At 33.8% G+C, this 13063-nt stretch overlaps 1 protein-coding gene across 1 annotated transcript; it reads right to left on the reverse strand.

The window, feature by feature from the left end:
* Positions 1-2448: 2448 nt before the first annotated feature.
* Positions 2449-7219, reverse strand: LOC104106566 (10 kDa chaperonin 1, chloroplastic). The gene is made up of 7 exons (XM_009615135.4): positions 7063-7219; positions 6891-6949; positions 6723-6773; positions 4134-4199; positions 3980-4027; positions 3731-3760; positions 2449-2668 (listed from the first exon to the last, which is right to left on the reverse strand). The coding sequence occupies exons 1-7, from the start codon at positions 7145-7147 to the stop codon at positions 2600-2602; spliced, it is 408 nt and encodes a 135-aa protein (XP_009613430.1). The 5' UTR covers positions 7148-7219; the 3' UTR covers positions 2449-2599.
* Between the last annotated feature and the right edge of the window lie 5844 nt (positions 7220-13063).

Consider the following 13063-nt stretch of genomic DNA (forward strand, 5'->3'; position numbering starts at 1 on the left):
CATATTCTTCAAGAAGGACTATTCCAAGGCAGATTGTCCATAAATGTTTTATTACTGGTTCAAGCAATAACTAAACTACAACTGAAAATCACAAATTCCATGGCTATTGAGATAAAGAAAACAAATTGAGTTAAGAGAAAAGGAAGAAACCACCTTAATACGAGTAGCGGCATTCTAAAGTTAATTTTCCCAAAAGGATACTTCCCTTCAGAAAAACCCATGTCATCCTTCAAGCCTGAAAATAATTGAATAAAAAACCATTAAACTGAAACATTGGGGCAACGGAAAATACGTAATCCCTGATCTCAAAAGTCAGTGTAGGAGCCATAAATTGAGAAGAAGAATAATACTTAAACGCAATTAAACTAGATCAAAATTGAAGCAGATGAAGAAAGAACGCACCTGAAGCAATTGAAGCGAAAGGAATTCACAGGGAAGAAGGCAGTTCAGCCGAATTGTTGAAAAGAGAAAACCTTGAGGCATAGTGGAATTAAAACAGGGAAAGATTTGGGAAATTTTTTGAAATGGGAGGGAGAAATTACCGCGTCTGTTTTTGGAGCAAACAAGAATGAAAATTTTAAGCAACAAAACCAAACTAGTTGAGAATTTTTTTTTTTTTTAATAACAAAAATATTTTTGGCATCAATAAAATTGCTAAAATCTCTATATTAGATAAATGCAATAATATTTTAATTGGTATGATAAAATAACGAAAATCCAAGTGCTTAGTTTTGTTAGTATTATTTTTATCCTTTCAAAATTTAAATTATCTCAAATAAAATGATAAGACAAAAATTATGTGTATATAATTATAAAACTTAAATATCTTTCAGGTAAATATCGCGCGCGCCTGACGTGGACGTTACCTTACATAAGGTGTTGTTTACGGTCAATCTAAAGCGTACTATATCACAACAATGATTTACACTTGCCTTCGAGCCTATATTTTATACATAGCCTTAAGGTAAGTTATTTCTTACTATTCGCCAGGCATAAAAACATATAAACATCCATCAATAAGATCTTTATTGCTTATATTTATATATTTTTTGTCTCATTCTACTATTTTGCTACTACTGCCCTATTCTTTCTAATTGTAAAATTTTGTCACGATCTCAATTTTCCTCCGTAGGATGTCGTGATGACACCTAGTCTCAAAAACTTTTACAAAAGAAACCTCACAATAAGAATAATTTTATGAAGGTTAGAACAAAAGCGCCACAAATAGAATATATAATGGGGGTCTTCTACAACCCTCACAAATAAGCTGCCACAAAACGAATTATTTTGTGGGGATTGGCACAAACGCCACAAAATAAATGTATAGTGGGGGTTTTGTATAACCCCTATAAATAAACCGCCGCAATTTAACAGATATTTTGTATTGTTTATTTGGAGATTTTGTGGAGATATATATATTTACTCTGTATGTTTGGTCAACTGTTTTAAATTAAAGTTCTTCTATATGTTTTAGCAAGAATAGTTTTTGCTAATTTCATTAGATGTATTTTACATGCATCTACCATCAATTCTAAAGTAGAAAATTCATTCGACATATTTCATTTACCATTATGGAGCTATATTATCTTAATTAGCTTTACGTATTTGTTGCTCGGTGGCAAATATATTGTCCTCCTATTTTGTGTTTTATTTAATTATTAATAATATAATACAATAGCAGAACCAATATTCCTTGGTTTCAGCAATTCCTATTTAGCAAACAAGTAACTTATAGTAGAAAAAATACCTTACATAGTTGTATTTGTATAGAAAAACATATATTTCATAGAATATATTATAGTCTAGAAAAAAAAGTTGAAGCACTTTTTTCAAAATTTATTGAATAGAACTCGATACAATGTCTACAAACTCTACCAAAACACTAAGAGATAATTAACAAACACCATGAAAATAGGCATTCCATATTAATTGCAACTCTATTTAAGTTTAAAATTTGCACAATTTTAAATTTGAGTTCTTATATGATTGGTTTGCTTCGGTAACGACAAATATTTTCTAAAGTGATATAGCTTTTAAGGTACCTCTTTAGTTTACTATTTTGCCATATAAATTTATAATAAAAGTTGAAGATAACTAGTATACAAATATAAAACAAATGTCTCCTTTACTGTTCTGCTTCTTTTTTCTAGTCAAATTAAGCTTCAATTCAGATGGCGCAAACAAGAAGGATCAGTTGACACTAGAAACGAAAGGTCGATAATTCCACTATGTTTATATGAATTTGTAGAAACGTAAGATAACCTTAATAGGTCTATAACGAAGTGGGTTCTGGATTTCGTGAGAAATGGATGGAGAAAAATCGTCCTGACGAGTTCTGGAGGAAATGGACTAAATTGTATTGATTCTTTATGAAGTAATATTTGTTGAAAAGCGCAATTGCTAGAAAGAAAAGAAGCAGCAAATTTTACTCAATCTCAACACTTGAACTGTTTGTAAATCAGAATAACATCCACTAAAAATATTAATCTCAACATGTTTGTTGTCTGTCTACAAAAGATGAGATGGTACAATACATCAGTAATTTTGCCGTCTTTTGGCTAAGAACCTGACAAAAGATGAAATGCAAATAGGAGACAGTTTATTCAACCAAAGCAAGCAACTCGCTCTCCTTGCAGAAACAGTGCCTTGCATCAGTTCCCAAATCCACCTGGATACATAAGTACACAGAAAAGCATTTAATTTGTCAATAACAGACAGTAATGAAAGTAGTTGCTGTGTACAACTTGTAAAACTAAAGTCGGCTACATTAAATAGCCTGTAAGCTAATCTAGACCAGACAAAACAAAAACAATGCAACTGACACCATCTTTGACACTGAAACAGCATTTCACAGCTCCAAATAAGTACTTACTCGAGCAATTTAGAGGCGATCCCAACATAATTAACACACGCAGATGTATTTTCATTGTTTCCTGTTATCACTAATTAGAGTCATGCTTTAGGCCCTCAGAAGATTTGGGCAAAATTTACATCTTTAAGGGCATCGAAGTTGGATTAGCTAACTTCTATCCGATAATACAGCATGTTGAAAGTAATTATTCATTAAACGGGCTAACCACCTACGGACTCCTAAGCTAACATTAACAGAGTGATGCCCATAATCCAGTCAAGTCCGTCAAGGTAACAACAGTTGAGCATTCTAGAGAGATTAAACTAGCAATAATAAGCCGATTTTACAACAGCCATTTGTCCCTGCAATAACCAACTAAGGTGAACTGTTGATCCTAAGTAATTTTCTTCACCGCAAACCTTTAATACATCAAATCTCTATTTATGAGGAAGCCTAGATCAGCATCAGTCTTCAGAACAAACTTTATAGGCTTCTGTGTTATCCAGTAAATCCCTCTCAGGTAGGTAATAAGACCTCTCAGTTGCCTTCTACTAATGTTTATCAGGTAAGACTAGTTTTAACAGTCTCGTTATTCTTATACTCTCTAATCCCTAAATTAATTAAGACATTATATGATACTAAGGGAAATAACACAGACCAAAAGAGTCTTGACCATTTTGCAACACGACTGGCCTATCAGAACTAGAAAAGCTTATAAGTAAATGGTTTTTCCAAAGAGGCACTAGGTTGCCAAGAAGAGAATTTAGATCCTTTCGGCAAGGCAAAAAAAAAGAAGAAGAAGAGTAAGTATGAAACAGAGTGGTGCTTAGGGATGTCAATAAACACAATTATAGATCAGCTCACTACTAAACCGCATACCTCGTAAGCGTTGATGTCAGAGAAAAGAACCTGCAAAAGAACCATATCATTCAGAAGAAGAAAGTACACAAAGGATCAGTTAAAAAAATTTTACAAAAAGGATCAGTAACGCAAGCCATCATCCCCTCTACCAAGGGGTGGAACTTGGAAGGCAGGAAGGTGAGATTAGCAAAGCTCTATAAATAAAATAAAAATGAAAGCTTTAACTTTGATAGAAATCCACTAAATCAAAAACTTCGAAAGGCTTACCTTCTTCCCTGCCTCTACTTGAGCAACCTCAGAACCAACAGAGAGAACCTAAAATTAACAAAATTGGTCTCAGTCAGTCATCAAAAGGATATCTAATACCATCATACGCATCTCCAATCTGTCCAAATGAATAAATAATATGCATAAAACTTACTTCTCCCATAAGATAGCGCTCAAACTTCACTGCTGATTTTGGAAGCAAAACTCCACCAGCAGATTTCTGCACACAAACTCTTTTCATTCAGTGAATATTACAGAAAGGTCTCCTTACTGCTGTGTATCTGACCAGTCTTATATAACAGTAGACAGACCAAAATTATTCTATGCTAAGCACATATGTGTCAAAAAAAATAACTTGCAAGTTGCATCAACACATTATCCAGACCTAAATTACCAGCACACGTAAGCTGTTTCTTTTCAGTTAAGCTATAACTGAACGCTCATTGAACTCTAGAAGATCTAGTAATGCTTGTTTTAGCCGGTGGCGGATCCAGGTTTTTGGGTTCGTGGGTGCTTAATATTTTTTGATATAAAGTTACTACTAATCGCGTGTACAAGTACAACTATTTAAACACCACGATGGAAAAAAGTAAAGGAGAAAACTTATATTAATATTATGGGCGCTGTGAATCTGTGATGAGAACAACGGGCAAGAAAAAAGAGCGGTGAATTTTGCCGTTCTGTGAACTGTCCGTCTTTAGAAGGAGTCGAACTTTGGAATTCTTTTTATTTAAGCAGATTTTCTTTTCCTTTGCTATAGAGAATTAGGTTTAAAAAAAAAAGTAAACAAAAGTCAGCGAAAAAAATATATAAAAAAGTAGTAATGGGTTAAGAAAGTGTACTGAAACATTTTTCTTTTAAGAAAAAAGAAGAAGAAAGAAAATAGCTTGAATATATGAAAAAAGGAATAGTTTACCAGCTTAACCAAAGCAACCAATAGTGTTTTTGTTTCTTGGGTGCTTTGTGATCTTTTATATCAATTTTAATAAATTTTCTATAGAACTATACCTACTCTAAGTTGAGGTCAATGGGTGCTTGAGCACCCAAATTTTATATATAGATCCGCCCATGGTTTTAGCAATCTGAAAAGTAGAACAATTTAGTCATGTCTGAAGAATGAAGTAGAAGTTCACTGAGAAAAGTTATAAAAAAGATTAATGACACTCATTCTTGCTGAGACCATTGCATGATGAATCTATATATGGATCTAACAAGCTGGACTAGTATGCCTTTTCTTCTTTTTTTCACAAATGAAGCGTCACATGCATACATTACATCCATATGATTTAAGATAGCTTAATCCTTAATAAAATATAACCTTTCCCTGATGTACAGTATAAATCACTAGCACCAAACATAAATAAACCTGCACCCAGTTAGCAGTACTTCTAAAATACTAAGTTTGCTCTCATGGAAAAAAAAAAGACCAACTTTTGTGATGCTACTTATTGCAAAATAATCAAGAACCTCAACAGAAATTGAATTACACAGTCATATCTAGTTGAGAATACACAATACACCACAATACAACAACAATAACAACAACAACAACAACAACAACAACAACAGACCCATTGTAATCCCACAAGTGGGGTCTGGGGAGGTTAGTATGTACGCAGACCTTACCCCTACCTTCAAGAAGGCAGAGATACTGTTTCCGAAAAATTCTCGGCTTAGGAAAGATAAAAGGAAGTGCGGCAACAATCACACCAATTATAAAACCAAAGCAAAAATACAAAGATACAAAACTAAAACCGAGTATTGTAATCAGAAAGCCGAAACGAAAGCAACGACAAGTAATCACTTAAATCAAGAAATACGAAAATAACTAAATAACGCTAACTCATGTACTAAAGCTACTGTTACAAATAAGGACAACGCTAGGCGACCTATCCTAACCCTTTAACTCCACACCTTCCTATCCATGGTCATTTATTAAGTGAGCTGGAGCAAGGTCATATATTGCCTAATCACCTCTCCCCAATACTTCTTCCGCCTACCTCTACCTCTCCTTAGGCCCTCCAGGGCCAACCTCTCATGCCTACTCATCGATGCATATGTGTCTCTCTTCTTCACATGTCCAAGCCATCTAAGTCTCGCCCCCCGTATCTTGTCCTCCACAGAGGTCACGCCCACCTTATCCCGAATAACTTCATTTCTAATTCTATCCAGGACACGGGATTTATTGACTGGCCAACACTCAGCCCCATATATAACATAGTGGGTCTGACCACCGCTCTATAAAACTTACCTTTAAGTTTAGGTGGCACATTCTTATCACATAAAATACCTGAAGCGAGGCCCCATTTCATCCATCTCGTCCCAATACGATGTGTAACATACTCGTCGATCTCTCCTTTTCCTTGTATAACTGACGCAAGGTATTTGAAACTCTCTCTCCTAAGGATAACTTGAGATTCAAGCCTCACTTCTCCGTAAACAACCTGAGTCGTCCCACTAGACTTGCACTCCAAGTAATCTGTCTTGGTCCTGCACAACTTGAAACCTTTAGACTCCAGGGTCTGCCTCCAAATCTCTAACCTCCCATTAACACCGCCTGACGTCTTGTCAATCAGAACAATCACAATACACCACAATGTCCAAATCACAGGTTTCAAAAGCACTAACTTGATAGCACCTCCACTTAATACACAAGTCCAGTTGTTGCAATATTATACAATAAAATTCAACTAGGTAAATTGGCAAAAGAGAGAAAACAATTAAGAAACATCTATAAAAGTACCTCAGCCAACTCTTCTAACCGAATTAAAACTCTATCAGCTTGCGGCACAACCTATATTCGAAACAAACAAAATAAGTATCCAAGCTACCATTTCTTAATTTTCCTACTTCAAATGTAACAAATAACAAAATTATTCACATTGACTTAAATAAGCATAAAAGGAGTAACCTTTGTGGGTTCCCATTTCTTGGAAATGGCATTAATTCTCAAAGAATTTCTCTTCAGACCTGTACAAAACCAAAAAGGGTGGTAAATGAGAAAGTAAAGAAAACATAAAAATGACAGTTTCAGCTAAAGGGGAATTTCTATCAAGAAAGAGATTGGGTTGTGAGATATGTACCTATAGGTCTTTGGGTAGAGAAAGAAGGAAGATTTGTGGAGTGAGAAGTGAAGGGTTTAGCCACCGCAATGAATGTAGAAGCCATGGATAAGGCGAGAGCAGCTGCTGTTTACAGTGTAGAGAATAGAGTACGGTAGGTGTTTGGTGACTCAGTCCAATAAGGACAATTAAAGGGGTTGTGAGGGGTATAATTGTAAATCTTCGTACAAAATATTATTTGCTTCGTCTTTGTTCTAGATTGTTCGAATTGTATTGTAATTTACAAATTTAATAGATTTGTAAACGTTGTCAAGAAAAAAAATTCAAGATTTTCTCTTGTCATTTTTGCGTCGCTTTATTGCCTACAAAATCATCCAATATAAAGAGGATTTTTTTTCATAATAATATTTACTTGGTTTAATTAAGTTTTTTAAACTACAAAAAGTTACTTATAAAATATATACAAATCCTGTCAAGAGCTATAAATACAACTTGTATATTTTTTTTTTTGTACTAAATTCGGTCAAAAGCTATAATTTATGCATAATTTGTATATAATTTTTTATTGTGCGTCAAAGACATACAAATTACATACAACTTAACTTGCATAGAACTTGTATACGATTTATGGGTTTTAGGGTATTCACCGGTAAGTGTATATTTAGTACTCGAAAAAAAGCCAAATATATCCCTGTACTTTTGAAAAATATTTAAATCTATCTATCGATATACTATGGGTCCAAATATACTCATACCGTTATACTTTGGGTTTAAATATACCCCTCATTTAAACGGAGGGACACGTGTCATCGTCCTGTTGGACAATTTTAAAATATCTTCTAATTAATTAAAAAGATTCATATGCATACTCATATCTATGGGTGTTCAAAATCGAACCGAAACCGAAGCTTAATGGCTTATTGGTATCGGGTTAACGGTTTAACGGACGGGGAACGGATTGAAGTTTTTTTATTAACGGCTTATCGGTTTGGGGGAGGATTATTTAATTTTCTATATATATATATATATATATATATATATATATATATATATATATATATATATATATCAAAAATCTTCCACTTCTTCCAGTACTTTATCTCTAAGTTCTAACGCCTAATTCCTAAATAATCAGAACCCTAACGCCTAAACTTCAACCAGCAGCCACCAGCAGAATTATGGTTCTCTTTATTCGACCATAATTCAACCAGTTTCAGTAGAAATTCAACCAGCACTCCAGCAGCCACCCGCAGTACTCTATCTCGTCGACTTCCAGGCTTCCAACACTCTATCTTAGTGCCCTAGTATGAAGAGCAAGCTCATATTTTTGCTTTTTAAAATTGTAAATATGGATCCAGCACAGCCTTTGTGTTAATTATTAATATATTGTTAATGAACAAGAAACAAAGGGAAGGACCACACGTTTATTGTAATTTTGCTTCGTTTGTGCTATGAATAAATTAATAAAAGTTTAGATACCATTATATTTAATGAGCTAAACTACTGAAATTGTTCCTTTGCATCTAAACCCAGGCAATCACATAGTTATCTCAATGAAATTTGATATCCTTGTATGATCCATGTTATAGCTAGCAAGAGTTACAGTGACATATCCATTAGAACAATTTTTTCCTTAATTACATCATATCATAGTCTGCTTTGGGAAATAATGTAGACTACAATGTTTTCTGTTTTTTTCACTCTACACCACATGACACACTACATCATTCTTATGTAGGCGTTAACATACATGTATGTCTCGACTCAATGTATAATTTTTTATTCTGAATTTGTATGCTAGGCGGTCAACAAACAATTAATGCACGCAATATAGATTGAATTAGGCCGATAAACCGCCCGATAACCGCCCGATAAGAGCTAAACCGATACCAATCCGCCCGATATCTTATCGGGTGGATAGCGGATTAATACATTTAAAAGCCGATAACCGTTAAGAGTAATTAACCGCCCAATCTGCCCGATAAGCAGCCCTACTCATATCCTCCCATTACCCATATCCGAATTTTAAAATATCTCTTAATTAATTAAAAAAAGTTTTTTACCCTTCTATACTACATAAAAAAATTTATTACCCTCCCTAATCAAGTTTTAATTTAATTATATGGTTATATACAATTTACTAATTATATACAAATATGTTTTAAATGAGTATCCTTTTATATATTAGGAATTGAATAAGGAATATCAGTTATTTCTTCATCCCTTTATACCTGCTCCCTCTCTCTCCGTCTCTCTCTCTTTCTCTCTCCGTCTCTCTCTCTCTCTCTCTCTCTCTTTCATCTCTCTATCTCTTCTTCTGTGTTTTTTCCCCAATTTTTCTTCCTTTGATGTTTTCTGTTTTTTAATGCTTTCGTGTTGTATAGAGTTTTAATAAAATTTATCAATGGATTTCAATTGTTTTACTATAGAGTTTTAACTTAGCAATTTCCTTTCATGTTGCACAATTATCGAATTAAAATTGTCAATCAATAAATTTTGAAGGTGTTTGATTCTCTACCATTGACAACCATTAAAAAATTTCGAAACTTTGAATTCGAATTTGGGTTTTTAAAAACTATTATTTATTTTGATTGGGTATTGTTTCAAACAATTGAGAATATTTTTTGGAGTTTATATCTCAATTTTGAGGGTGTTTGGTAAAGATAAGACTTGATTTTTGCCGAATTTTAGATTGAAAGAAGAAGAAGAAGAAGAAGAAGAAGAACACATGACATACAATATACTTATAAAATTGTATTAAAATTATATTTAAGTTGTATTATGTTGTAGTTATATATTTTTTTATTTGAATGTTGTATGAAAATTAAAAAATATTAGTATAATGTATGAATCATTGTAAGAAATTTGTATTTAAGTTATAAATACTATCTTTTTACATAAAGTTGTTGATATGTATCAAAATTGTATTAAGATAAAGTTTTGATTGGAAGTAGAGAGGAAGAAGAGCACACCACATACAAAATATGTACAAATCAGATACAAAATACATACAAAAGACATTGTAAAAAAATTATATTTAAGTTGTATGATGTTGTAGATGTATTTAACTAGGTAAAAATAATGTATGAAAGTTGTACGTAAGTTGTAAATATGTTGATTACTATATAATTAGTTGTATAAAATTTATTTTTAGTTTATATATTTTTATAAATGCGTCAAATTTGTACAAAATTTTATTTTTAATTTGTATGATGTTGTACCATACAAATTTATCATTGTCGAATTTCTATTGATGATGTTGCTGATGCTACATCGACGAAGGTGGAGGCATTGAACATTTTACTTAATTTCGACTCACGTGTTCAGCCACAAAATTCAGCCACTTAAACCACTTTTAAACCCAGCAAAACAGTCGACAAACCGTATACTTTTACACCTAAAACCAAGCCCAAACCCACCCATCAGAAATATTAATCGTACCAATAAATTTTGACTGAGAGAGTAATAAAACGAATATCAGAAAATGTTTTGTGATGTGAATTAACGCTATGGATCAGTCCAAACTGTTGATTAGATAAAAGATAAATACATTTGTTCTCACTTGGAGTCTATGTATGCGTAAATATAACCAACCTTGCATTTGGTCAATATTTTCTTCCACTTTAATAAAAAAGAAAAAAATGTGTAACTAAATTTTCTAATTTAAGGCATTAGTAATGAATATATATATATATATATATATCTTATGACTTGTAGCACCTATGAACCTAGACCTCTGATACCAAATTGTCACGACCCAATTTTTCCTCCGTTGGGTATCGTGATGGCACCTAGTCTTAGGGACTAGGTAAGCCTAACAATAATTAAAATAACAACATTATTTAAATAGAATCTCTTAAAATTCCCAAAACCGGTAGTACAAGTCATAAGCTCTACAGAGTATTGGCTAGAAAACTTCTAAATATAACTGTCCAAAAATAAGAATAGACAGTGCAAAACGAAAAGTTGAAGGTGACTCCGAAACCTGCGAACGCAGCAACAGGTTTACCTTGAGTCTCCACAGCAACAGTCCACACAACTAGCTGACGAACAAGTACCTGGATCTGCACAAAAATGTGCAGAAGAGTAGCATGAGCACACCACAGCAGTGCCCAGTAAGTATCAAGACTAACCTCGGTGGAGTAGTGACGAGGAACAGTCAAGACACCCACTGGTCTAATAAACTGAACAGATATAAGTACATGAACAACAGAAGTATGATGTCATATAAATACTATGCAATATGGCTCACAATACAGTGATGGCAATAAGGAAGGAAACAACAAGTATCAGCGGAATATCATGAAAATGACACAGAAATGTGAATGGAACACAACCTAAATCCAAAATCACAAATACAGCAAGGACAAGTAATAACTCAGCAACTACAACCGCTTTTACATCAGGTTTTAGTCAACAACTCCACGAGGTACCGAACCTCGGACAAATCACAACGCACGGATCTCAATACCTGAACTCTAACACTTGGTATCCTGTGCCCTCATAACATCTCATAACCGCACTGACGACTCACGTGCCAATAGAGCCATTCTCACATAGAAGACAAGTAAACAAGGGTGAGCATCTATGCTCAACAATATCAAGAACACCTCTTATCCAATAAGAGTGCTTAACTACGTGTATGCTTGTGCAAGTGTCCTAACATAGTCCATACCAGAAAATGAGCATAAGGAAGAAGAAGAACGGACAACACGTAGAATATTTTCTCACAGCTTTCACAAGATAAAGCTCACACAGGTACGTATACCACTACACAAATATCAACAACAAGAATGCCCCCAGTCCATAAATCATCACAAATCAATCCCTGACACAGCCCACCTTGTCTTGTCATGTATGCAATAGTAATATAAATGCCCGCCTTGTCTCGCCACATGTGCATAATAATATTCCCACCTTGTCTCGCCACATGCGCAATCCCTCCCCCCCCCCCCCCCCCACACACACATATATATATATATATATATATATATATATATATATATATATATATATCCCGCCTTGTCATACCACATGTACAAATATCAATGATAACAATAGCACGACAGAAATCTCGTGCAACCCCATAATAACAACCGCACGATAGAAACCTCGTGCATCACCACAACAAGTACAATAACAACAATGACAATAATACAAAGTACGACAAGTAAATCAACTCAAGAACTTTAATTCACAAAGAAATGGTAGTACCAATTCACAAGGAATAACCACAGTAAAGAATGTTAGGCCTAAAGAGAACAGCTCAACAAAGGGAAAACTAATGTGTAGCAACGATCCCACAATATACACTTCGACAGCAGGGAAGCTATCACAAATCAAATAATGCCAAATAAAATAAGTCGACTAAGATATAGGATATCTAAACTTCTTTTAAAGTTGAGAAAATTACGAAGGATATTTAACAATTCAATTAAAGATAAGCAGCGGAAAAATAATCATAACCTCAATTAAGACTGAACAATTATAGGATGAAATAATATAAATTTCAAATAAAGGTAAGTAGTTATGAAAAGATAGCATGGCTATAAAGAGATAACAATTTCAATTAAAGCACATATAAATCTAGTAACAATAATAGTGGATCATGAAGTAATTGATTCTAATTAAGCAGGTAGATGTGAATCTAGTAATTAAGATATATAATCATAACAAGAACAACTGCATATTTAATGAATACAAGGACCTAAGAACCCTAAAAGGCCAACTTTCCACAAATAAGTCTGTGCACGCACTCATCACCTCGTGTACATGGACTACAATCAACATAGAAGACTCAAATCCTAAGGGAAAGTTCCCCACACAAGGTTAGGCAAGATATTTACCTCGAACCAAGCTCAAACAATTGGTCACAATGCCTTTCTACGAATATCCGGCTCTGAATGGCCCAAATCTAGCCAAACACAATTGCATAACATGAATACAACAATAATAGACTTATCTAATCAATGAAATCAATATTTTAATAAAAATTTCAAAATTCGCCCTAAAAGGTCGACCC

This window comes from Nicotiana tomentosiformis, chromosome 1, assembly GCF_000390325.3.
Source record: "Nicotiana tomentosiformis chromosome 1, ASM39032v3, whole genome shotgun sequence".
NCBI lineage: Eukaryota > Viridiplantae > Streptophyta > Magnoliopsida > Solanales > Solanaceae > Nicotiana > Nicotiana tomentosiformis.

Excerpts from the sequence above, each read along its gene's own strand:
- LOC104106566 (XM_009615135.4), bottom strand. The coding sequence starts at position 7,147 with ATGGCTTCTACATTCATTGCGGTGGCTAAACCCTTCACTTCTCACTCC. Across the intron at positions 4,028-4,133 it reads AGCGCTATCTTATGGGAGAA|GTTCTCTCTGTTGGTTCTGA; the intron begins GTAAGTTTTATG and ends TGTTAATTTTAG. Across the intron at positions 3,761-3,979 it reads AAGTAGAGGCAGGGAAGAAG|GTTCTTTTCTCTGACATCAA; the intron begins GTAAGCCTTTCG and ends GTTCTTTTGCAG.